Genomic DNA, 23,792 nt, shown 5'->3' on the forward strand with positions numbered 1-23,792 from the left:
AGAGAAAAGGACCAAACACCAAACTGGGTTATCAAGATACATCGTCTTCCTACTGGTTTTACTTTCTCCTAATGTCGACTTCTGTAAAGCTCAATCGCGAAGTATTCTGCAGTAAATCACGCGTAAAATAACCAAGATTAAAAAGAAGAAGTGACAGACTCGCTTTAGCATTCATGTGATCTGTTATAAAATAATCAAACATCTGATCTGTAATCAGAGAGAGTATATTATGATACCGCACCAAAGTAAATCAAGGAAAAGTGGGAAGAAAGGGAAAATGGAAAGGATAAAGAGGAGAGGTTGTTGATCATTCATTCAATCACTGTAAATCAAAGCGGAGATGATGATTGATGGAGACAAGCACAAGGATAATTGTGCCAAAAGAAGAGTTCTGAGCCAGCAATTTTTTGGTAGCCAAAGTTGAAGCACATTCCCGAGGAAATTGCAAACTGAATGGCAGGATCATTCTTATATCATAGATGGTAAATGCTGGCAAACGGTGGGTGTTGTTGGCTTCACTGGATGGAGCATTATAGACAGGATTCTTCGCTGCGATGAGTCTGAAATCTATTAAAAAATGATTTGAATTGAGAATGACGAAGCATGGTGTTGCCCCACCGGGAGTGTGTTCCAACAACATGCAATTAAAATAGAACACATCATCCAGCTGTGGCTGACTGCTTTCTGCGATTTTCTATCTATATTTAAATGCAAGATTTCGATCTAACACCACCCTTGTGAGTTGTGACTCCTCTGGTCTCACTCGCCGTTTTGGAAATCACCCAGAAACAAAACCCAAATATTACGCTTTCTTTCTGGTAGAAAAATGCAATTATTTCAGTTGCGATTCGTTTGGGAATTCAAGTTGGCGGGCGTCTGCTTCTGCAAGTACAGATTTACCCTTGTGAAGAACTCAAACTGGAAACTCTTGTGGGTGCTTATAGATTTGATTGATGGCTTTCAACCAACACGAGTATACGACGAAAGGGAAATTTTTTCTTGTTCAGTTGCTTGTTTATTAAGAGCTAAAACCATTTAATTAATAGATGAAAGAAAAGGGCATTATAGCCATTTTCCGATGCAAATTCTGGTTTTCAATAGGTTCAGACCAAAAGTACAGTGCTTCAGCGTTCAGAAAACTCCAAGAGCAGACAAAGTTATTTCTCCATTAGTTACTGTTTTATCTTCTTTCCTTCGGTGAGTTAATACCCATATGAGAGGCAGCAACCAGCCTGATTCTTCTTTTCTTCATCGTCATTTCTTCTGCTTGTATCAGTGAAGGCTGAAAATGGTGAAGGGAATGAGGTTTGACTGGAACCCATGGTCCCTTCACAAACACAGCCACATCTATGTAAAATTTGCTGTTTCGCTCCTTCTAATGGGTCTTGCCTTTCGCCTTTTTGTCTCTCGTTCGGGAAATTTTTCGCCGGCTGCCGAGACACCGTATGTGGAAAAAGTGGCTTCCGCGGACACACTCGCTTCCACTACAACCTCGGAGACAGAAAGCCAGGAATCAAATGCAGGTGGGTGTTTGGGAGATTCTCATATGGTTCTGAAATTTGTATGTTGGAAGATTTCTATTAGAAAAATTGAGTTTCTGAGTAGCTTTCTGGAAGATTGCATTTGCTTTTTTTTTTGTTACATTTAGGAAAATTACTAGGGAATCACTGCTACTGCTGCTGGAGTGCGGGTCCCTTTTAGTTGGATTCCTTCTTTCCTTTTTTCTATTATTTGTTATTCAGTTTTCACAGAAACGCCTGCGAAATTTTTCTAGCACTCCAGAGAAAAAATCTCTGCGTTCTGTATTTGGTTTACTTTATTTTCTCTGCAATGTCTTTGTTTCTGCTGTTTTCTCTAGTTCTTTGAAACTAATTTTTCTAGTCCAACGACTTTGACAGGAAATTATACAAGTAAATGCGATCTTTTCGTAGGAGATTGGATACCCGACCCAATGGGTCCTGCTTACACTAATGAAAGCTGTCATGTGGTGGAAGAGCATCAGAATTGTATGAAGAATGGGCGACCAGATAATGGGTATCTCTTTTGGAGGTGGAAGCCTCGGGACTGTGAGTTACCGAAATTTGATTCGAGGAGATTTCTGGTGGCTATGCGGAATAAACATTGGGCATTTGTAGGGGACTCAATTTCTCGCAACCATGTCCAGTCCTTGCTGTGCATGCTTTCAAAGGTACTGTCCTTCTGCCCTCACAAATCATGGATTTAGTGGTTAGCTGTATGTCTTTGAATATATATATATATATATATATATATATATAATTCTTTCCCAGTTGGACTTGTAAAACCCTTTTTAATGATTTGTTAGAGAATGATGATTTCAGGCGTTGTGCTTCTCTTTTGTGTTATTTGTTGAAGAAAAGTGTAATTGTATTTAGTTCCAAAAAAAAGGGTGAGTGTACTAAGAATATATATATATATAATCCTTTCCCAGTTGGACTTGTAAAACCCTATTTAATGAATTGTTAGAGTATGATGATTTCAGGCATTGTGCTTCTCTTTTGTGTTATTTGTTGAAGAAAAGTGTAATTGCATTAAGTTCCAAAAAAAGGGAGAGTGTACTAAGAATAAGCCTCTTGAGGGTTCTCTTTGACTGAGAATGTTACAGATGAAATTTATAGGGGGCAGAGTAAGGGTAGCTGTCAAAAAACCCAACATGCCCATGATGCACAGCTTCCCTGCCTCTTATATGGCTTCAAAAAAATTTAAGATAAATTAATAAGAAATAGAAACAGAAAGAGGACCAGGAGGAAACTAAGAAAGTAAGTGAAATTTGGACAAAAAAGGGCAAAAGTGACAATACATAGAAACCTAACAAACAACATAAACTCTTTTCTATCCTGCAGATCAATCGTCAGACTGAAAAGGGAACAATACCTTAGTTTATGGATTAATGAGGAGTTTGGATCTCTGCTATAAAACACAACAGTGAAGTAGATGAAAGATATCCATTGTATTTTCTTCATCCTTTTCTCTTCTTCTCGACCTTTAAAATGAATGGTGACTTATCGATGGGAAGATAGAAAGAACGAAAAACACTGGAAGCTGTAGCCATCCATTACTGATGTTTTACCATAGAAGACTAATGGTTAAGGAATAAGATGATATTTTAGGGCGTGGGTTCTCTATAGTAATAACATTCATTATTCATTATTATAAGATTTTATGTGAAAAAAGTTAAATTTTTTGACATTTTCATAAAACCAAAGGGTGGGAAAGGAATGAACCTTGTCTGGCAGGTTTAGTTCTGTTCCTGCCTGAGTAATTCTGGTGAACCCCTTCTTTGCTCCAACTCACGGATCGGGTTTCCTGTTTAACCCACTATTGCCCATACTATTTTTTGAAAGAAGAGAAAAAAATAGTATTGCCAACACAATTCTCCAACTGCATGAAGTACCATTCTCATTTTCTACCCCAGCTTTGGACTCTATACTTCAACATCTCTGTAGTTATCTTCAGGCTTATCTTTTACAAAATTAGAGCTATTCTTGTGGTGTGAATCTTTTTGCTGCTGAGATAGTTATATTATTAATTTTATCCCTCATTTGAGGCTGTACTTACTCTACATTTTATAATGCTTTGATACATATGCTATCATCCATAAGGAAAGGGAGCATGAGAGGATCTAACTTAAGAATACTTGTTTAAGGTGGGTGTTAGTCTTTTGGAGTGTTATGAGACATGTGACAAGAGGTGAAGACAAAATCTTGTGGGGGCAGTTATGAGACTAGATTTGCTTTTGGGCATGGAATTTTAACAATATAGAAATGGCATTTAGAGAATATGATATGATTCATAACAATACACAGAGAAAATAAAGAATTTTCAAGAGATGAAGGAGTGAGAAAGTATAGAAAATGGGACGAGAGGTGGTACCAATTTGAGACGTCTCCTAAATCTAAGAAACAGAGCAATTTGGGGGTGAAATTGACTGCATTGGAAGTTGGCCAGCCTTCATTACATCTTTCTTTTTTAGTAAAAAATTAAAAGTTGCGCTTACAAGATTAAAGACTGAAGTAAAACCTACTTTTTTTTCAGAAAACCTGCTGCTCATACATTCATTAGGTTTTATGGAAAACCTACTGCTCTCTGGTTGGTCGATCATCCTTTATAGGGATGATCGATCATGTTTAGTATAGACCTAATATTGCACAGTGAGAAGAGTTCTATTCATGCTTGTTGGTAGATGTTTGATACCCGAGCTAACATGCGAAAAGCTTCAAACCTTGTGGAATTTGAAAAATTCGACCCCTTAAAATCTAGTATAAGATATGTTTAAGGGTCTAGCTTTCTGCGTTACATTAGTTTTGGAGCTAGGTACTTAACATACTTCTTTAACAAGTATCATTTTACTTGACCTGAGTGTAGATTATGCTGATCATGTCTCAAATTCATTGAGTGTCAGTTGAGTTTTCAACCTTCATATGGAAGGTATTCCTAACTCCTAGGTTACATGAATGGGTTTGTATCAGGAGTGTGGGTTTGTTGGATTTCATTTTATATAGGCTTAGAACTATAAATGTGCAATGAAAATGCTTAATTTAATAGTTGATTGGTTGAAACTATTGATTTGAATTTACTGTTTCCTTTTATGATTAACAAGTTGTCAAGTTCTTCTGCGTCCTTGGCTGCTTTAACACTGAATAGGTCAGGCGTTTATTGGGCCTTGAGCAATTCAATGGCAGCTCCACCAATTCATTCCAATTACAAAGTGGGTGGGTTTGTTGGATTTCTTATTCCTCAGTAACATTGACACTACAGAGCATCCATATTGCATAATCCTCCTGATACCAACCTACCCAGGTATCGAGCCACATAAATAGGTGTACCTACAATTGACCTATGTATTAGATGGTAGAAAACATCTGACTGAGCTGTCAGGTGCTGATTAAAACAGATCAACCCATCCGGAGGTGACAGTATGACCTAGCAAATCAAGCTCACGAATCAGTCTTTGTTGTCTTGAAATTGTTCAGTCTGTTTAGTCGTCATCATTATCTCGGAGAGAGAGCCAGCCACAGTATTTAATAGTTAATTAGTTGGAAAGAGTTATTTGTATCCATTATTTCTTTTATGATTCAAATGTTCTTCTGCATCCTTGGCTGCTTTGACATTGAATAAGTCTGATTCAGTTATAGGGCCCTGATCAATCCAATGTCCACTATTCCTCTTTCTACACCTCTGTTAATCGTGTTGCTTTCGTTAGGACTGCTCATTTACCTGATGCTCCTGTTATAGTGGTTCAGTGTCATAGTTTTGAAATCTATAAAATTTTACTGGTTCCAAAAGCAGACTTACCTGTGAAAATTTATAACACAATTATAAACAGCACTGGCATTCTTACTTTTTGCTTTTATTGGTGATGTAGGTTGCACAAGTTATTGAGGTCTACCATGATAAGGAGTATAAATCCAAAAGGTGGCACTTCCCCTCCTACAACTTCACTCTCTCTGTTGTCTGGTCACCGTTTTTAATCAAGGCTTCAATTTTTGAGGACATTAATGGTGTCTCGACATCTGAAATCCAGCTTAATCTTGATTTGCTGGATTCAAAGTGGACTGACCAATATTCGAACTTTGACTACATGATCGTTTCAGGGGGGAAATGGTTTCTCAAGACTGCCATATACCATGAGAAGGGTAAAGTTATTGGGTGCCACTACTGTCCAGGGAAAAACTTAACGGAACTTGGATTTGACACTGCCTATAGAAAGGCCTTGCAGTTAGTCTTGAACTTCATTGCCACATCTGATCACAAGGTTTTTGTACTGCTTAGAACCTCCACGCCTGATCACTTTGAGAATGGAGAGTGGTTTAGTGGCGGAACTTGCAAAAGAATGGTACCTTTCAAAGAAGGGGATATTAGTCTAAATGATGTGGATAAGATACTGAGGGGCATTGAGCTGGAAGTATTTGAGAAAGCAAAACCTTCAGTTTCAAATAGAGGTGTGGACCTTAGACTTTTGGACACTGCGGGACTTTCTTTACTTAGACCAGATGGTCATCCGGGTCCCTACAGGCAGTTTCATCCATTCAGTAAGGATAAAAATGCGGAAGTTCAAAATGACTGTCTGCACTGGTGTTTGCCTGGACCCATAGATAATTGGAATGATTTGGTAATGGAGTTGGTGTTAAATGATTGATGATTTTTGTGGCTAGAATTGTGTTTTTTAAGGTGTTTTTGGCTGCCGAATTTACGGGATACCTGTAAGATGTTTTAGTGAAAGGATCAGGACCTAAGGAAGTACTAGTAGTAGATTGTGTACAGTAGACTGTAATTCTGCTTGTGGGTTTCTTTTGTACCAAGAAGCACTATTTAAGTGTTCTATGAAGCCCTGTGTTTCAATTCAAAACATGAAGCTCTAATCTGAATCCTGCTTCCGAGCTTAGTGTCTGGTATATGACATGCTAATTACGAGTCTGGACAGCCGACTTTATTTGATTGGCAGTAGTACGAGTGATCTCCAACTCTTTCTCAAGGCCGTCTTGTTCAGCATTTGATGATGTTCAAGTGGTTTTGGTGAACATTCCCCACCTCTATTACACAGGCAAAGTGGTTTCCTAACTTTTTTGTCGGAGTCTTATTGTATTGGAAAGATCATCATTTTCATTGATTCAAGGACTTCCCCTCTGGTTAATTGTTATCATCGACTCTCCATCATTGTCATACGTAATGGTTCCACAGAACCTGGAGTGGCTGCTCAACAGCATCTTATCCATGGGAAGATGGGTGAAGACAAGTCCAACATCATCTTGGCAAATCATATACGAAAAGAGTAAGAAAGCAACTTTTATCAAAGAAAAACATCAAATTAAAAAAAATAATCCAAATATCCACTAATGTTTGATTATATGTTAAAGCTTATTTTATTTTAAACAAAAAATATATTATTTTATTATAATGTTTTAAACTATTTAAACCCAATAGAAGGGTTTTATAGTTAGTATATGTAAATATTCAAGTAGTATTACGATAAAAACGGATTAGAGGGACACCTCCTTTTGACTCTTGTGTTTAGGATTGTCTAGAAAACCCTTTCAGTTAACTTTGAGGTTTTCAGAAAAGGCAAAAAGAAAGAGCAACAATTTTCGCAATATGACAATATTCATATGTTCTTCACTTAGAGAATGTATAAATTGACTAACCACACTTAGTATATAAGTTAAATCTGGTTTAGTATGTGCAAGATACATTAACTTTCCAACTAGTATCTTATAATGTTCCTTGTTAACAGGGACTTGATCTGAATGTGTTCCTAATTTCAGATTTTCTTCCATGTGAGTACTGACTGGACTACGAGTTATCATTCTAATTTACTTCAACAAATCTAAAACATATTTTCATTGAGATAGGAAAATTCTTCATTTGATATTGACATTTGAATACCAAGAAAATATTTCAAGTAACCAAAATCTTTCAATTCAAACTCTCTGGCAAAATGACTTTGGAATGCTTTCTTCTCTTTTGGATCATTCCCAGTTACTATCGTATCATCAACATACACAATAAGCTTTGCTTGTATCCAATAGATTTCATAAAATTGGTAAACCTTCTAAACCATGCCCTGGGAGATTGTTTCAAACCATATATGGATTTCCTCAGTTTACATACTTGTTTGTATCATTTGGTTTGCATAATACATCCAGGAGATAATTCCATATATACTTCTTCTTGGAAATCTTCCAAGAAGTCGATCATCGTGAAAGGATTATAATGAAATATCCTGATGATGTTATCGACTATAGAAAATCCACTGAGAGATTGTGTGTACACATTTTCTGTTTGGTAGAGAAAGATTCGATGAGAAAAATTATGATTTATCTGACCCATAGTAGAAAGCTTTGGCCAGAGCATTCTAAATTTCACGTGTGCGTAGTCGAATATAGCGCTTCATAATATCCGGTGACATAGACGTTAACAACCACCCCTTGACCTTTTAATTTTTACCATACCACTTCTTATAGGAAACATCGATTTTTTGTGGGAATGGTGTTTTCCCATAATATATTCAAGCTTCTCACGTCCTGCAATTTGTTCCATGATTTAGGACCATACATCGTAGTTAACTTCTGTAATAATGACGCTGGTTGTAAAGTCAGAGTATTCGGATTGAACATGAATAATCAGTGTTGATTCATTCGACATAAAGCAAAAACACAAAAAAAAAAAACTGGTCCGGTTCGCTTCCCGCCACTGGTTGACCCAGTTTGGGTCTTAGATTTTGGTCCGATCTGAGAACTGGTCCGGTCCTGGGCTTATCCGGGTTGGTCCTTTAATTCCGGTCCGGTCATACTACTGGTCCGATCTGTTTCCCTCCTCTGGGTTGACCCGGGATGGGTCTGATTCTGGTCCGGTCCGAGCCCTGTACCTAAATTAAAAGAAAATTGGCGAGGAGACCTCTCGGAAAGGTTTAGGGTCTTCTCGGTCTCTTCTTCTGCTTTCTCTCCGAACGGAGTCGAACCGAGTTTTCCCCTTCCTCACAAGCAACACGGCGAGAGGATTCGGCAGAGCTACGGCAGAAATCGTCTTCCGGCGAGAGGGCTCGGCAGGGTTACGGCAGAACTCGTCTTCTCCGAAAGCGGCAGACTAATCGGAAAAAAAAAACAGAGTTCTGGTTCGGCGTGGATCGGCTTCCACTGGTTCGGCGTGTCTCAATCGGAAACTCTCCTTCGGTTTCACCGGCGGCGGAAAGGATTGAGACTGTTCGTCGTGGATCGGCTTCCACAGACGGCAGGGTTGTTAAGCTTCAGGAAGTACTTCTGAAGTGCTTAAAGAGCTCATTTCTGATTTTATCATTTTTTCTCAAATATGTCATCCTTAAGGAATGCTGTCAATCGGAAGGCCCACAAGGAACGTTCCCAGCCGTAAGTGATGTCTTTTTTCCCCTCATGATACTTTTTTTTTTTTTTTTTTTTATAATTCTCTTTTATCTTATATTTTGCAGTTATCTCATCCTCAATCTCGTGCATTTTTTTCTCAGGCAAGCAAGGAAGAAGTTTGGTCTTCTTGAGAAGCACAAAGACTATGTATTAAGAGCACAGGCATATCATAAGAAAGAGGAAACCTTGCGGGTAAGCAGTAATCCATCCCTTGACTGCTTTATAATAAGTGAAAAGAGCAACTAGAATTTTCAGTTTAAGTGGAATATGCTTTGTAATATGAATGATATTGGTAACCATACTGGTTGATATTATCCCATGAATTTCCAGGTTATGGATTGCATCGATGTTTGAGATTTTAAATAATTTTGATCATTACAATATGAAACGGTAAAAATTATATGAAAAGTAATAGGGATTATAGTGGGTGAAAAGTAATACAAAGTAGAATCGGGTTATAAGCAGCTGTTGATGATGCCACAATAATTTTTTTATTAAAAAATTTAGTTCATAGTATTCTACAAGTCTTGTGGAAGTCTGAGGTGGCCCTTTCGGGGGTTTTTATTACAGAAATTGAAAGAGAAGGCGGCATTCAGGAACCCAGACGAGTTTTACTTCAGGATGATTAAGACCAAGGTGGTTGATGGAGTTCATAGGCCAGAGTACGTAGCAGATGGACTTCTTTCTTCTTTGTAATAAAATTATCATCATTTAAAAAAAAATGGACTTCTTTCTTTTCCATGTACATTCTTAGCTGTTGTTGTCTTTTTTAACCATTGGAGCTCTATTAACTATGTGAGATATCCTTCTAGGAGCGAAGCAAAGCAATATACTCATGAAGAAATCTTGTTGATGAAGACTCAAGATATTGGATATCTTCTTCAGAAAATACAAAGTGAGAAGAAGGTAAGAGTACTGTCCGAGGGATAGACCTATTTTCTTTTTTTCTTTTCTTTTATTTTTTTGGTAAAATTTATTTGTTTGCTGCAGAAAGTTGAAAGGTTAAGGTCTACACTGCATACTCTTGACAACCAGCCAGTGAACAAGCATGTCTACTTTGCAGAAGACAGGTCTACTGCTAGTTTTCAATCACTACCTATGTCATATACAGTATTTGGTTTTTCTGTCATTGATTGTTGTGGAAGATTGCTTGGAACCATGAATTTGTGCCTTTAAATTACATGCATTTTGCTTCTGGTCAGAGGTACGATTAGGTTGGAAACTTTTGCTATAGTATGGATCTAGTCAGGTTCTTCCATGTTGCTTATAGTCATCAATGTTTAACTGATGGAGTGGCTAATTGTAAGCTAAATATTCTGGATGTGATATTTCTTACTCAGTTGATGCTACTTAGTTATCTTTGTCATTTAAGGTTACTGGTAAATGTGAAAATTATTGTTGAGGTTATTCTAGGTTCTCTATTTGATCAAATCATGCAAACCATGGAGAAACTTGAAGGTCAGATCACAGATTTTGAATAAGTCTTTAGATTGTATAATCATGATCAGTTAGTTAAACTCTTCACAGAGGCATGTAGAGGCATATGAAATGCAGGTAAAATGTATATACCCAAATGATTTGACAGCAATGATACCCTTTTTTTGCTCTGAATTACACATGCTCTGTCACCAGAGAAGAGGCCAAAGAAGTACAGAGAAGGTCATCAGAGAGGAGAAAGTTACCTGCTTCTGAAGATTTGTCAGACCTGTTAAAAAGGTAGTATGTCCAAAATTTTGCTCCACATTTTCGTGATCTTGGTGTAACAGTGATTTTAGATTCAGCTTTATATTGAAAGTTTATGGGTGGAATTGTGTGGACATTTGATTTAGCAGCGGGACCCTGTTCATGTCCATGTCAGTTTATAGGTTATTCCCTCAATTAAATAGTCATAGTATATAAAAAAAAATCTATTTGTCTGCTCTCTTATATCAATAGATCTACATGTTCTGTTTTCGTGACACCTTAAATGTAACATTGTTGGTGTCTAACGTTTTCAGAAACCATTAAACCTTTATGACTATGTTCTAACGTAGTGGTAATTTTAAAATGAGATCTGCTGGACTGGCAAATCTTGGAAACTGACCAATCATGTGGCTGGTTGTGAGTGGAACCATTTCCCTCATTTCTCCAACCAGTCCAACAAATCTGAGCTCTCTGTTTTTTTTTTTTTCATCTGGTTGTGTGCAATTTAAGAGTCGTTTCATTGACATTATTGAATTACCCCTAATAATGCCAATTCTAATCCTGAGAGCTAATTGTTATATAATCTACTATTTAGAAAAGCTGTGTAAAGAGCGGACCTATTCATAAGAAGTGGTTCTTTGACGTTGGGGGTCAGTCACAACAATTCAAACCAACGCACTTGAATAAAATGTAGCGATTTTTCTAAAAAAATTCTCTTATTTTGTTGTTATTGGTATCTAAAATGTTGTGCAGGAAGACATCTGCTTCTTACAGAGAACTGGAAGCAAGGAAGAAGAGATTAAATGACTTGGAGAAGTTATATTCAGATATGGACTTGCAGAAAGAGCTACAGGTTCTCTGACATTTAGATTTTTTTTCTCTTTTCCTCCTGGTGATTAACTTTCCTTGAACTGAAATTTGGATACTGATAATTTATTGAAACAGAAAAAGGGACGCAAGCGCAAACTACGCGAAGATGAAATTGCGAACCCATCCAGAAATCCAGTGTATAGATGGCAGACAGAAAGGAAAAGGTGACCGGGCAAGTTTAGAGAAAGCATGTAACGAAGGAGCAAGTTTAGGAAGCTAATCCTAGATACTTCCATCTTTTGAGAGGTCAGAGAACCATTGCAATCTCTATTGTTTCGGAAGCTATGTTTTGCCTCCATTGTAGGAAAAATATTTTATCGGCTAAAATTTTTCAGCATTTGTTCCTTTTTTGGCGACCGAGAATTTGTCTTTTTCATTCTTATTGAATTTTCTCACCTGTAAGAAATATTACAAAAAGGAAAATGAGTTTCCAATTGCTCCTAATAGGAAATTATAGGAAAAATAAATGAAGAACCACTAAAGTGGTTCTTCATCACTTACTTCTTACTTTTAATCTTATTTTTTAAAAATATTAAAAAATAATTTATTTTTAGTATAAATACAAATGATATAACTATTTTTTGTTATTTCTTATGTTTGAATACACAAGAAAAATGAAAATAAAAAAGAATAATTTTAAATATTTTAATAGTTAAAGTTATATACAGGCTTAAAGTTGTAGGAAATTATTATTGATAGACCTCTATTTTTTCTCCAAATTCTATGCTTATTTGAGAGAAAGTCAGATTCTCTCATATTTTCTTTTCACTTCAGGAATGTGTTGCTAGAAATCGGAAAAATGACTTTTTCTCCTTTTTTTTTTCTTTTATGCAATTTCCAATCATGCTCAAAGACTCTTTAGTAGAATTATTGGTGACAAAATCAGGCTCAAAGACTCTCTCATAAGCAATTGGGTCTCTAAGTTCCTGAAACTCTTTCAGGAAAGGCCTCTAATGATTTTAATTAGTGTAAAGAAAGGATAAGCTTTTAAAGCATTATATTTGTATTCTTAATTGAGGCTTTGGTATGAAGTCATTAAAAATCCAAAAGGAGTTTGTTGGCCATTCCATATGAAATCATGGAGGGAATTTGTTTTCAGTTTGGAGACAAATACAAGAAGCTGGTCCAAGAGTTGTGAGACGATCTCTGGTTATGTGAATTTTTTTTTTTTTTGGTTATCTATTACCCAAGACCCCCAGGCATATCGAGGCTCGATACCTCCTCCTAGAAAAGACCCTCACGAGACCACTGAGTTGCAACCCAAGTCTCTTTGAGATCCTTTAGTTTGTAGTGAATAAACACTTCCCTGTTGCCTCAGAAGGAATAACTATATGCTCCTCAGTAGAAATTCTCTTCTTCTAATGCATGCCTTAAATATATGAAACACCATAAGATCCTGAATAAATTGCTATACCTGATGTTTCAAAAAGGAAACACTCCAGTGTCCATCTACCTGTGTCCAATGCATAGGCAGCCCTGATTTTTCTATCATATTGAATAGCATTTAAACGAGTCTCACAATAGTTCTTGAGGGATTTGAATATGCGGCTTCTGTGTGTTTTAGTGTAACTCATTCAAGAAAGGATTGAATGTTACATTTGAATAAACTAGTGGTTTCTTCTGTATGTTTTGTGGGTTTTAATGTCGAATCGTCGATGGTTGTCCAAGTCCCAGATTCTCCATTTTGTTTATGTTTCAGATTCAGCAGTTTTTACAAATCATGGGATCGATTCTGTAAATAAAATCCAAAGGAACTGGAAAATCTCGAAGCAACCAATTCCTACTGTTCTCTATCACACATCGCCTATCATAACCAGCACCTAAAATGTCACTCAGACTAGCCCAAAATGACTGTCACGGCACCTACCAACCTGACAGGCCGGAACTGTTTGGTGATAGGGCAGGAAACAGCAGAAAAAGAGCAGGAAAACGAATTTAAATAGGCCGCCCAGTAGCACTATCCGAGCTTTAAATAAATGTCAGCATCCCAACACCAGTCCAGAAAACCAAATCTCATACAAAGTTCACATGTTCATGCAATCAGTTCCTCAGCACCATAGGAATTTACAAGAGGAGCAGGATGGTTTTTGGCATTTTATCCACAAATTGAGAGTCCCATCCCGCAGAAACACAGCATTTCACATGAAAGGGGACATCCGCGGGAGTGGAACCCGTTGATATGTGGGGGCCTGGCCGGCCTAGACCAACTCTGTCAGGAAGAACTCGCTGGGGGAAATAGCTCCTGCTCATGGACTCTGCACTGCCCGCTTGATGGGGATTCTGGTTGGAATGGAAAGGGATTCCACCACTGAGGTAGAGGTGCAAACCCTTCTCTAACCCACCCATAAACCCCGATCGAAACGTCTCCCACTGCTTTCTCCATCTTGATGGGTCAAACTCACTGATCCAGTGACAGAGAGCCCATAAAACCCGCCAGCCTCCCCATATGCATTGCCTCCTGCTGCTGATATCAGAGCCAATCCCCGTGGCCTTGATCTTCTTACTGGAGCAAATGGAGGACTTGTGAGAGAGGAAGAAGATGATGCTGACTGCTGATATGTGGGGGCCTGGCCGGCCTAGACCAACTCTGTCAGGAAGAACTCGCTGGGGGGAATAGCTCCTGCTCATGGACTCTGCACTGCCCGCTTGATGGGGATTCTGGTTGGAATGGAAAGGGATTCCACCACTGAGGTAGAGGTGCAAACCCTTCTCTAACCCACCCATAAACCCCGATCGAAACGTCTCCCACTGCTTTCTCCATCTTGATGGGTCAAACTCACTGATCCAGTGACAGAGAGCCCATAAAACCCGCCAGCCTCCCCATATGCATTGCCTCCTGCTGCTGATATCAGAGCCAATCCCCGTGGCCTTGATCTTCTTACTGGAGCAAATGGAGGACTTGTGAGAGAGGAAGAAGATGATGCTGACTGCTGATATGTGGGGGCCTGGCCGGCCTAGACCAACTCTGTCAGGAAGAACTCGCTGGGGGGAATAGCTCCTGCTCATGGACTCTGCACTGCCCGCTTGATGGGGATTCTGGTTGGAATGGAAAGGGATTCCACCACTGAGGTAGAGGTGCAAACCCTTCTCTAACCCACCCATAAACCCCGATCGAAACGTCTCCCACTGCTTTCTCCATCTTGATGGGTCAAACTCACTGATCCAGTGACAGAGAGCCCATAAAACCCGCCAGCCTCCCCATATGCATTGCCTCCTGCTGCTGATATCAGAGCCAATCCCCGTGGCCTTGATCTTCTTACTGGAGCAAATGGAGGACTTGTGAGAGAGGAAGAAGATGATGCTGACTGCTGATATGTGGGGGCCTGGCCGGCCTAGACCAACTCTGTCAGGAAGAACTCGCTGGGGGGAATAGCTCCTGCTCATGGACTCTGCACTGCCCGCTTGATGGGGATTCTGGTTGGAATGGAAAGGGATTCCACCACTGAGGTAGAGGTGCAAACCCTTCTCTAACCCACCCATAAACCCCGATCGAAACGTCTCCCACTGCTTTCTCCATCTTGATGGGTCAAACTCACTGATCCAGTGACAGAGAGCCCATAAAACCCGCCAGCCTCCCCATATGCATTGCCTCCTGCTGCTGATATCAGAGCCAATCCCCGTGGCCTTGATCTTCTTACTGGAGCAAATGGAGGACTTGTGAGAGAGGAAGAAGATGATGCTGACTGCTGATACATACGGTGGTGCCCACCAGGTCCACGTGTTGCCCCCTCCTATTCCCTACAACAGGTGGCACAACTGTTGCAACCAAACTGCTTCCAGCTCTTGCAACAGACCCGATGAAATCGCAAGATTTAGGCCATTGCATCCAATTTAAAGATATGAGAGCCAAAGTATTGTTGTAAGAAATGCTTACCCATTAATAAAATGAAGCGGGTGAACAAAAGATCCTATTCTCTGCTGGCCTCAAGATTCATTTCTGGATAGCCTTGAAGGCATTTGGGAGAGAGGCTGTTCTGTATTATTAAGAGCCCCAACCGAGGCAGAGGCAGTAAAAGGATGAGGCACGTGCTGCTAACTGTGGGATCGAGGCTTTGTTGAGGAAAACCCAAGAGAATTCATGTCTGCAGAAGGGCCTCCGAAGGGCAGTGGGATGCCGATGAAAAGAAGTGCGGAACTGCATCTGTAGCAGCATTTGGTTGGTGTAGGGTGAATGGGATGAGGAAACCCATGAAGATCAAGGTAGGGGCACACATGGGAGCGGCAGTTCAAGGGCAGAAGAGGTTTCAATCTGATTAGGGCAGAACTCGGGATGGACGGACAATAGTGGCACAGAGGAAGAAGGAAACAGCAACCCAGTCTGCAGCAAAATCAAGATTTTTCCAATACAAAGGAACAAAAGGGTGATTCGTCATCACAAGAGTGTTTGGTCACCAACAGTGAGAAAGAGGATTGGAGTATTATTTTCTTACGCAATTTCAGGCACTCTTGCAATGCTCAGAAGGAACAGTTGTCTGCTGGGTCTCGTTAGAAATTTAGCCAATATTTAAAAATAGGACGTCTAAGTGTTTATACTTAAATGGCTAAATGAGGATTTTAAGAAGATTTATTCTTTGTCTTTTCGGAAATTTGCTGGTTATTTGAAGTACGCCAAAAATGGCCACGTGGGCAAGTTTGTCTCGCAACGGTCGATTTACTGGAGAAAATCAAATTTTGTCTTGTAACTCAAAACATTCTTCATTTTGATTCTGGCCCGTTTGAATTTGAAAAACATGCCGTTGTGCACCTTCCATAAGAGAGGAGCACCCCTCACGATCCTCCGTTCTTCTCCCATTTTCCCCTATCTCCGTATCTTCAGTACTCATCCATGGCGGACATCGCTGCCCAGGTCCCCACCCAAGTAGAGCAGGTTCCTTCGAAGAAAGGAAGGAAAAGCAGAAAAGCACTAAAGCCCAAAAACGCCCCTGAAACGGGAGCAAACGTTTTGGCTTGGCAGGCCTCCAAGTCTCCTCTCAAAGCATTTGCCGAATCCGGAAAAGAAAACCTCCAAGGCCTTTCCACTCCAACAAACTATGGTAAAGTAGGGTTGAAACCCAAGGAGTCGATTCAATCTTTTGCGGACCAACTCCTAGTTTTGCAGAAGAAACTGGAGCAAATGCAGATAGAAAAGAAAAAGACTGAAGAGCTCTTGAAGGAGAGAGATGAGTTGTTGAAGAGGAAAGAAGAGGAACTTGAAAACCGTGGAAGAGAGCAAGAGAAGCTTCAGAAGGAGCTCAAGACGTTGCAGAAATTGAAGGAATTCAAACCCTCTGTAGTATGTTGCATTTTTCACTTTCTATCATGTTCACTAATTTTTTTATTTCAACTATTGGAATTGGCCTAATTTTCCTTGTTTTATTTTATTTTCAGAACATTCCTGTCGCTCAGTCTCTTCGGGAGAAGGAACAAGAAAAGAAGGAGAAGAAAGGGGGGCACGAAATAAAGAGGCCTTGTCCTCCTTACAGTTTCTGGTGCAAGGATCAGTGGAAAGAGGTAATGATTCTGATTCATGCAGAGGGAAAAGTTGAGCCGACGAGATAAGAAATCTAAACCTTCTTTTTTGTGTTTTCTGGTCTACATTCAGGTCAAGAAAGAGAATCCAGATGCAGACTTTAAAGAAATCTCCAACATCATAGGAGCAAGATGGAAGAAATTAACTTCAGAAGGGAAGAAACCTTATGAGGAAAAATACCACGCTGCGAAAGAAATTTACCTTCGGATCATTGGGAAGGAAAAACGTGAGCAGGAAGCCCTGAAGCTGCTCGACGAAGAGCAGAAACAGAAAACCGCAATGGAGTTGCTAGATCAGTATCTCGTGTTCAAACAGGTTCTGCTTCACGTAAAACTAAATTGTTTCGGTGATTAGAGTTGGAAAGCTCGAACAGGTACTTACATCTCTGTGACTTATTTATTTCAGGAAATGGAGGAGGAGGGCAAGAAAAGAAGGTAGTAGAGACCTATTAACTCTAAAATGATCTTTTCTCCTTTTCGACTGCTCAATAACAACTTCATTTTTATTTCTTTAGGAAGAAGCAAAGAGATCCTCTGAGACCAAAACATCCTATGTCGGCTTTCTTCTTATTCTCAAATGACCGGCGGGCTGCTCTGCTTGCAGAAAATAAGAACCTTTTGGAGGTAATGATACATCTACATTCTCAGGATTTGTGATTATATAGATATCAATTCCTAAATTTTACTAGCCACGTTGTCCTTTTCTTACAAACTTGCAGGTGTCAAAGATGTTAGGAGAGGAGTGGAGTAACATGAAAGAGCATAAGAAAGCTCCTTATGAAGAGGTTTTATTCGTCTCACCTTTCCTGTTTCTTATAACTGGCTCTCGTTGTCCAAATTCAATACTCTTTAATGTTAGATATTCCTAATAGATTGCGAGGAAGCAGAAGGAAGAGTATCTGCGTCAAATGGAAATTTACAAGCAGAAAAAAGCCGAGGTAATCCATCGGACTCTAAGTAATCTTTGCAATTACAGAAAAGGGTAATTTTTATTTTTACACGCTTTTTTTCTGAACAGGAAGCTGCAATTTCAAAAAGGGAAGAGGAGGAACAAATGAAAGTTCATAAACAAGAAGCCTTGCAACTGCTCAAGAAAAAAGAGAAAACAGAGAATATAATCAAGGTAACCATCACAACAGATTGGATTTTGAAAATAAGAATACTATTTAATCGTTGGCTGATTTGATGTTTGTTATTTGATAACTCAGAAAACCAAGGAACAGAAGAAGAAACACAAGTTAGGAAAGAACGTTGATCCTAACAGACCCAGAAAGCCTGCAACTTCCTTTCTTCTCTTCAGGTAAATAGAAATTCACGTTTGTATCTTCTCGCCAATCGGCTACAGACAACTAATACGTGGAGATCTAAATGCAGCAAAGAGACAAGGAAGCAATTGCTGCAGGAAAGGCCAGGGATCAACAATTCTACCCTTAGAGCTTTGGTTTCGGTGAAATGGAAGGTAATTTAGTTTATTAATGAAGTTCGGTTGCTGAAAAGAAAGATCTTGCATGATTAACTTTGTCAACATATAGGAAATGAGTGAAGATGAGAAAGAGTTGTGGAAGAAGAAAGCTTCCAAAGCCATGGAGGCGTACAGAGGAGAGATGGAGGAGTACAACAAATTAGTGGCCGCGGCGGAGAAGCCACAACCATCATGATTCTGAGAGATGTTCAAGTGGTTTTGTTGAACACGCCTCACCTCTTAAGAACCTTATCTGTGTAGTGGTTTCTACCTTCCTTGTAATCGAACCAAATGCTGTTAAAAACTTGAGGGTTTTTTACAATTGAAAGAAAAACTCTCTCTATCAATAACTCTTTTTCAGAATTTGTAAACTAAATAGTCGATTTAAGGCAATGCTTGACAGCCAAAATCCTTTAGTTCCCATACTTTTTTCACTGCCCAATCATTTTTTCTATTGGCAAACAACAACATTAGACGTTGATCAACCCAAAAGGATTGAACAATGGATTCGTCTTTTAAAGTTAAGGTAAATAAGAACAACTACCAACAATTAAAGAATGAATTAATTAAGGTAAATAAGAACAACTACCAACAATTAAAGAAGGAATTGACGAGAGAGTAAAGGGTTGTTAGAAAAATCTCATGCTAACAAACCGAGCTTGAAATATCTTGTTAACTTGAGCCGATTTGGCTTTGAGCGCAACCCTTCCTAATTCTGATCGTTCATAGGGACTTGCACTATCAGAGATTACAAGGAATTTCTCCCTAGTCTCTTCGATTTGATGACTGATACTCTCCCTTGACCTGATCTTCGTATTATCTTCTATAGAAATTTCCATCCCCCTTTTTTCCCGATGCCTCCTATAATAATATTTTAAAATAGTTTTCCATTTATACGGCTGTCCATGAGCATTTGGCTTTCTGAGTCCATCTCTCCATGGAAGCGTCGGCGACTCGCGATCTGTTAGACGGCTGCAGTGGCGATGCTGGGGCTGCTTTCGTCCTTGAGTCGAAAGGTATGTGTGTTCAATTTTTCATTGCCGTCGCAAAAGGGGAATAAGTCGGATATGTTACGGTTTGGTAGGGAATTGGTGGCATGCGGGGTTTCACCTGACGACGGCCATTGTTGGACCAACTATCCTGACGCTGCCATACGCTTTCAGGGGGATGGGCTGGACTCTAGGGGTCCTGTCTCTCTCTGCCTCCGCTGCGGTGACCTTCTATGCCTACTATTTGATGTCCAAGGTTCTGGACTTCTGCGAGAAGGAAGGGCGTCGTCATATCCGGTTCCGGGAGCTCGCCGCCGATGTCTTAGGTTATGTAATTCCAGTCTTAGTTTCGTTCACAATATATTATTCAATGCTAAATTACTGGAAAATGTTTTCTCTTTAATTTCCGCTTTGCTCAAATGAACACAATCGAGATTGTATATCTATGAATTGGATTTTCAGATGGTGTATTTGACAAAGTAGGCAATTTGGCAGGTTCCGGATGGATGTTTTATTTCGTGATATGTATACAGACGGCCATTAACACAGGAATTGGAATTGGGTGCATCTTACTAGCCGGCCAGTGCCTGCAGGTAAGGTCCCTCTCACAATGCTTTTTTTTTTTCAAGTTCCAACTTCTTAGTTGTAGGTCGAAGGGGATGGAGTAATCCTTCCGGCGCGACGGCGGAATTAGGTGGGTTTTAGTTTTTACCACCGCCGGATCGCGGCGGAGAAAAGAGGCATTGTTGGGGAGGTCGCCTGCTTAACCAAAGGCGTTATCGTTGTCGTCACTCTTCCTTCATAGTTCACACTTGACATCCGAAACCGAATAAGCAGAAAGACCAAGGGGACAGACTGGAGTTGACTTTCCCTACGAGTACTGTAGAGTCGCGTAACGTTGGAAGAATCCCATACAAAGGATGAATCACCTTCCAGATTGAGTGCCCAATAGAACAGTGTGGACAGATTCTTCAGGGTTGTTACGACGGAGCCCCTGCTTCTTCTGGAAAAAAAAAAAAAAGGAGAGAAGAAGTTGTCCGGCCATTCCTGCTGATTTGAATAAGCGTGATTGTCAACGTGCAGAAGTTCCTCACTTCGCATTGAACGCCCTCCCCTGTTTGCAGAGAAAACGGGGAGGAACTCCCATTCTCTTTTTCAATTTTGTTAGTTCTGATCTTTATTATTATTCTGGTTTAGTTTTGTTCCAGCTGCTGATTATTCTGTCTTCTCCTATTATAACGGGGAGAAGACTATGTATTCCAACTTGTTCCCAGATGGACCCCTGAAATTGTATCAATTCATAGCAATTGTAACAGTGGTGATGATCCTTCTCTCTCAGCTCCCAACTTTCCACTCTCTCAGACACCTCAACCTTGCATCCCTTCTTCTCAGCCTGGGCTACACATCTCTGGTTGTCGTCGCTTGTATTCATGCAGGTACAGACGCCCCAGCTAGTATAAAATGAAAACTGAGTTTAGATAACATCAACGAGACCCATCACAATCCATGCCTTTATTTTGCAGGTTATTCCAAAAACGCTCCTCCGAAGCATTACACTCTTGATCCTTCCAAGTCGACAAGAACATTCGATTTTTTCACCTCCATCTCCATTCTTGCTTCACTTTTTGGCAATGGTATATTGCCAGAGATCCAGGTATGCTCATACTTAATAATTTTTACACCTCGCTGGCCTCCCTCAGACAGTCGATTGATCGATTGAGAATGCAAACTCAGGTCTCTGCAACAATAATTAATGAATTTGCCCAAACTACAGAACACGGTCTGAAAGTATTTACTCTATTGAAGTTATTGTCAATCACTAAATTGTGTTTTATTTGGGTTCCATGTTCCATGTTTTGTGATCTCCATTAAAGTCGAATTTGATTCAGGCAACTTTGGCTCCTCCGGCGACAGGGAAGATGGTAAAAGGATTGCTGATGTGCTACTCAGTGATGTTTGTGACATTCTACTCCGCTGCCATTTCTGGATATTGGGCATTTGGAAACAAAGCTAGTTCAAACATACTGAAGAGCTTAATGCCCGACGAGGGACCTTCTCTGGCTCCCACATGGCTACTTGGTCTTGCCATTATTTTTGTGCTGCTTCAGCTCTTGGCAATCGGTCAGGTAAGCTAAAAATCTTCCTACTGCAGTGATTAAAATCCGTCGTTGGAGCATCAGTGAAATCGAAAACTCGGATCAAATGCAGGTCTATTCTCAAGTGGCGTACGAAATCATGGAGAAGAAATCAGCGGATGTGAATCAAGGGATGTTTTCAAAGAGGAACTTAGTTCCAAGGCTGTTTCTTCGATCGGCGTATATGATATTCTGTGCGTTTGTAGCCGCAATGCTTCCATTCTTTGGAGATATTAACGCTATGGTAGGGGCCATCGGCTTCATTCCTCTGGATTACATCCTCCCCATGCTCCTATACAACATGACCTACAAACCTCACAAAACGTCCTTAACCTATTGTTTGAACATTTCCATCATTGTGGTTTTTTCTGGCACCGGAATTATGGGTGCGTTCTCCTCTGTAAGACAGCTCGTCCTCGACGCTCACAAATTCAAGCTCTTCAGCAGTGACACTGTCGACTGATGGGTGATGTTCATCATTTTGATATCATTTAAATTTGAGAATTAAACCCATGAAACAGGCCATTGTCAAATTGTTGAAGACATACTTCTCTGTGCATTGTTTCCTGTAATTATTAGTGAAAGAGGCATGTCTGCCGTTGGCTTGAACTGGATCTTTTTGGGACCTCCCGCATTTCAGCTGCACTTGAGGCCAAGATTTCGTAAACAGTAAAGTAGATGACAGAATAAATAAGCCTGCACAGTGCTGCCCTCCGTCCATACCTGGCTTGGTTGTTGGCTCCTTTCCTCGTTCGCTTCTTTTCTACCTTTGGCCTTGGCAGCGTCGTTCTTGGAAAAATTTGGTTTCGGTTGAGTTCTGGCAGTTTGTATAACGGATCGTGACTGCATTAATTACTCTTCTTTAGTCAATGCCCCGTAGCTGAAGGCATTCCCAATCCGCTTAATCTAAATCTTCGTTCCGTGACGTGCGAGATTGCCTCTTCTTAAAGCCAATACGAGCAAAAGCAATTCGTCACTGAAGACAAAATAGAAGGTCTTGTGATGGGAGAATCGTTGACATTGGCAAGTCAGATACAGAAAAAGCTAGTTAATTTGTTTTCTTCACCATGGCTTCAGCTCTGCTGCGAAATTTTCTCCTGGCGTTGTTTTTAAACATTCACCATCTCTTCACCGAACTCTACTGCGGCTATGGCAGAGACGTGCGAAGCGGGTTGGGTTTCCTAAAGCGTTGGAACAGCCACGTGAATTAGGCAAAAATTTCAAACCTTTCCAACCATATAACCATCCGTTTTGCTTTATTTTAATTTTGTCTATCCATCTGTATAACTGTATAATAATTCATCTTTCCCTCCGTTTCCTTTTCCTATACAGAGAAGAAAAACAAGCTGAAATGGGCCAGGAAACTCCAAAAGCATCCGGACAAGGAGTGGATGCTCGTTTATGGGATTGCGATAGTTCTCTCTATGATTCGTTCGAGCTGAAGTCGTTCAAGCATCAACTGGATTCCGCCATAGCTTCTCGTACACTCTCCATGCCTCGTCTCACCCAAGTCTCACGGTCCCCGCCTCCTCGTCTTCAGAGAAAGTCTTCGTCGAGGATTTCTCGATCTCTTAGTAAAATACTGAGACCCTTCTTGTCCCGGCAGAAACCCACAACAGGTTCGATGTATGGAGTCGACGGGCGATCGGAGGACGGGTACAACGTCCTGTACGACAGTTCTAGTCGAGTCCTGACGGTGATTCCCGAGTTCACCGGTAAGACAACGGACTTCGTCCCACTCTCATCGGTCACTGACTCGAGGGTAAGGAGGGTGGAGTCGGAGAGGTTTACCGGCAGAATGACCGGAGTCTCGTGCCTGACACTGCGATCTGCTGGGAAAAATCAGTAACAAACGTCGCCAGAAAAAGAATCGATCAGGTAACTTCGTCGGTTTGTCTCGTACATTTATAGATTTGGTCTACTTACTGTCCAAATATAAAATAGCTAAACAAAGATGTTTACTTTTATAATTTCAGACGCTTGATCAAATCCTTAGTAAGCAATTGAACAGAACATCTCCATTAATATGTTCCAAGAAGAGAATCCAAAAAATTAAAAGTGGGATATGTTTATGTGATCAATCTGATCACAATAGAAGGCTCCAAAGGCCAAAGCAATTATCCAATTATTAAAACCAGAACTCACTTCCAAAATTGTCATCCATCCCAAACAAGGTCTTCTATAACTGCCAACAACAAATATGCTTTTCAATGGAAAGCATCAAAATGGGATCATAAACTGAGCATCATGA

General features: G+C 40.0%; 5 protein-coding genes across 6 annotated transcripts; all 5 read left to right on the forward strand.

Annotated features, from left to right (window-relative positions):
• The first annotated feature begins 1,189 nt into the window (after positions 1-1,189).
• On the forward strand, positions 1,190-6,398 carry LOC137956421 (protein trichome birefringence-like 23). Its single transcript, XM_068803913.1, has 3 exons — positions 1,190-1,523; positions 1,899-2,188; positions 5,384-6,398. Exons 1-3 carry the CDS (start codon positions 1,289-1,291, stop codon positions 6,155-6,157), a joined length of 1,299 nt encoding a protein of 432 aa, XP_068660014.1. The 5' UTR covers positions 1,190-1,288; the 3' UTR covers positions 6,158-6,398.
• Positions 6,399-8,435: 2,037 nt separating this feature from the next.
• LOC137956429 (probable U3 small nucleolar RNA-associated protein 11) lies at positions 8,436-11,803 on the forward strand. Its single transcript, XM_068803925.1, has 8 exons — positions 8,436-8,879; positions 8,996-9,086; positions 9,465-9,556; positions 9,707-9,800; positions 9,885-9,964; positions 10,527-10,610; positions 11,331-11,430; positions 11,523-11,803. Exons 1-8 carry the CDS (start codon positions 8,824-8,826, stop codon positions 11,613-11,615), a joined length of 690 nt encoding a protein of 229 aa, XP_068660026.1. The 5' UTR covers positions 8,436-8,823; the 3' UTR covers positions 11,616-11,803.
• Positions 11,804-16,212: 4,409 nt separating this feature from the next.
• LOC137942917 (high mobility group B protein 6-like) lies at positions 16,213-18,780 on the forward strand. The gene is made up of 11 exons (XM_068788642.1): positions 16,213-16,719; positions 16,815-16,937; positions 17,029-17,271; positions 17,362-17,390; positions 17,471-17,579; positions 17,675-17,740; positions 17,828-17,893; positions 17,974-18,078; positions 18,164-18,255; positions 18,330-18,414; positions 18,488-18,780. Exons 1-11 carry the CDS (start codon positions 16,273-16,275, stop codon positions 18,611-18,613), a joined length of 1,491 nt encoding a protein of 496 aa, XP_068644743.1. The 5' UTR covers positions 16,213-16,272; the 3' UTR covers positions 18,614-18,780.
• Positions 18,781-19,112: 332 nt separating this feature from the next.
• Positions 19,113-22,150, forward strand: LOC137956435 (probable GABA transporter 2). 2 transcript variants are annotated; one of them, XM_068803937.1, is made up of 7 exons: positions 19,113-19,433; positions 19,502-19,732; positions 19,902-19,999; positions 20,656-20,842; positions 20,930-21,060; positions 21,296-21,532; positions 21,615-22,150. In XM_068803937.1, the coding sequence occupies exons 1-7, from the start codon at positions 19,355-19,357 to the stop codon at positions 22,002-22,004; spliced, it is 1,353 nt and encodes a 450-aa protein (XP_068660038.1). In that variant the 5' UTR covers positions 19,113-19,354; the 3' UTR covers positions 22,005-22,150. The 2 variants fall into 2 exon arrangements, with proteins under 2 accessions (XP_068660038.1, XP_068660047.1); XM_068803946.1 differs by having other exon boundaries at positions 19,351-19,433; positions 19,581-19,732.
• A 742-nt stretch (positions 22,151-22,892) lies between these two features.
• LOC137949686 (uncharacterized) lies at positions 22,893-23,390 on the forward strand. Its single transcript, XM_068795862.1, has one exon. It carries the CDS (start codon positions 22,893-22,895, stop codon positions 23,388-23,390), a length of 498 nt encoding a protein of 165 aa, XP_068651963.1.
• Positions 23,391-23,792: the final 402 nt, after the last annotated feature.

The sequence above is a fragment of the Aristolochia californica genome, unplaced genomic scaffold, assembly GCF_029961685.1.
Source record: "Aristolochia californica isolate CCGP_79_NKW_82.1479 unplaced genomic scaffold, dmAriCali1.0.hap1 SCAF_1, whole genome shotgun sequence".
Classification (NCBI taxonomy): Eukaryota; Viridiplantae; Streptophyta; class Magnoliopsida; order Piperales; family Aristolochiaceae; genus Aristolochia; species Aristolochia californica.

Coding starts and splice junctions, on each gene's coding strand:
- LOC137956421 (XM_068803913.1), top strand. CDS start 1,289: ATGGTGAAGGGAATGAGGTTTGACTGGAACCCATGGTCCCTTCACAAA. Junction 1,524..1,898: donor AAGCCAGGAATCAAATGCAG/GTGGGTGTTTGG, acceptor CGACTTTGACAG/GAAATTATACAAGTAAATGC. Junction 2,189..5,383: donor TGCTGTGCATGCTTTCAAAG/GTACTGTCCTTC, acceptor TTGGTGATGTAG/GTTGCACAAGTTATTGAGGT.
- LOC137956429 (XM_068803925.1), top strand. CDS start 8,824: ATGTCATCCTTAAGGAATGCTGTCAATCGGAAGGCCCACAAGGAACGT. Junction 8,880..8,995: donor CACAAGGAACGTTCCCAGCC/GTAAGTGATGTC, acceptor TTTTTTTCTCAG/GCAAGCAAGGAAGAAGTTTG. Junction 11,431..11,522: donor ACTTGCAGAAAGAGCTACAG/GTTCTCTGACAT, acceptor TTATTGAAACAG/AAAAAGGGACGCAAGCGCAA.
- LOC137942917 (XM_068788642.1), top strand. CDS start 16,273: ATGGCGGACATCGCTGCCCAGGTCCCCACCCAAGTAGAGCAGGTTCCT. Junction 17,894..17,973: donor ACAAGCAGAAAAAAGCCGAG/GTAATCCATCGG, acceptor TTTTCTGAACAG/GAAGCTGCAATTTCAAAAAG. Junction 18,079..18,163: donor AAACAGAGAATATAATCAAG/GTAACCATCACA, acceptor TTGATAACTCAG/AAAACCAAGGAACAGAAGAA.
- LOC137956435 (XM_068803937.1), top strand. CDS start 19,355: ATGGAAGCGTCGGCGACTCGCGATCTGTTAGACGGCTGCAGTGGCGAT. Junction 19,434..19,501: donor TTTCGTCCTTGAGTCGAAAG/GTATGTGTGTTC, acceptor ACGGTTTGGTAG/GGAATTGGTGGCATGCGGGG. Junction 19,733..19,901: donor GCTCGCCGCCGATGTCTTAG/GTTATGTAATTC, acceptor GCAATTTGGCAG/GTTCCGGATGGATGTTTTAT.
- LOC137949686 (XM_068795862.1), top strand. CDS start 22,893: ATGGGCCAGGAAACTCCAAAAGCATCCGGACAAGGAGTGGATGCTCGT.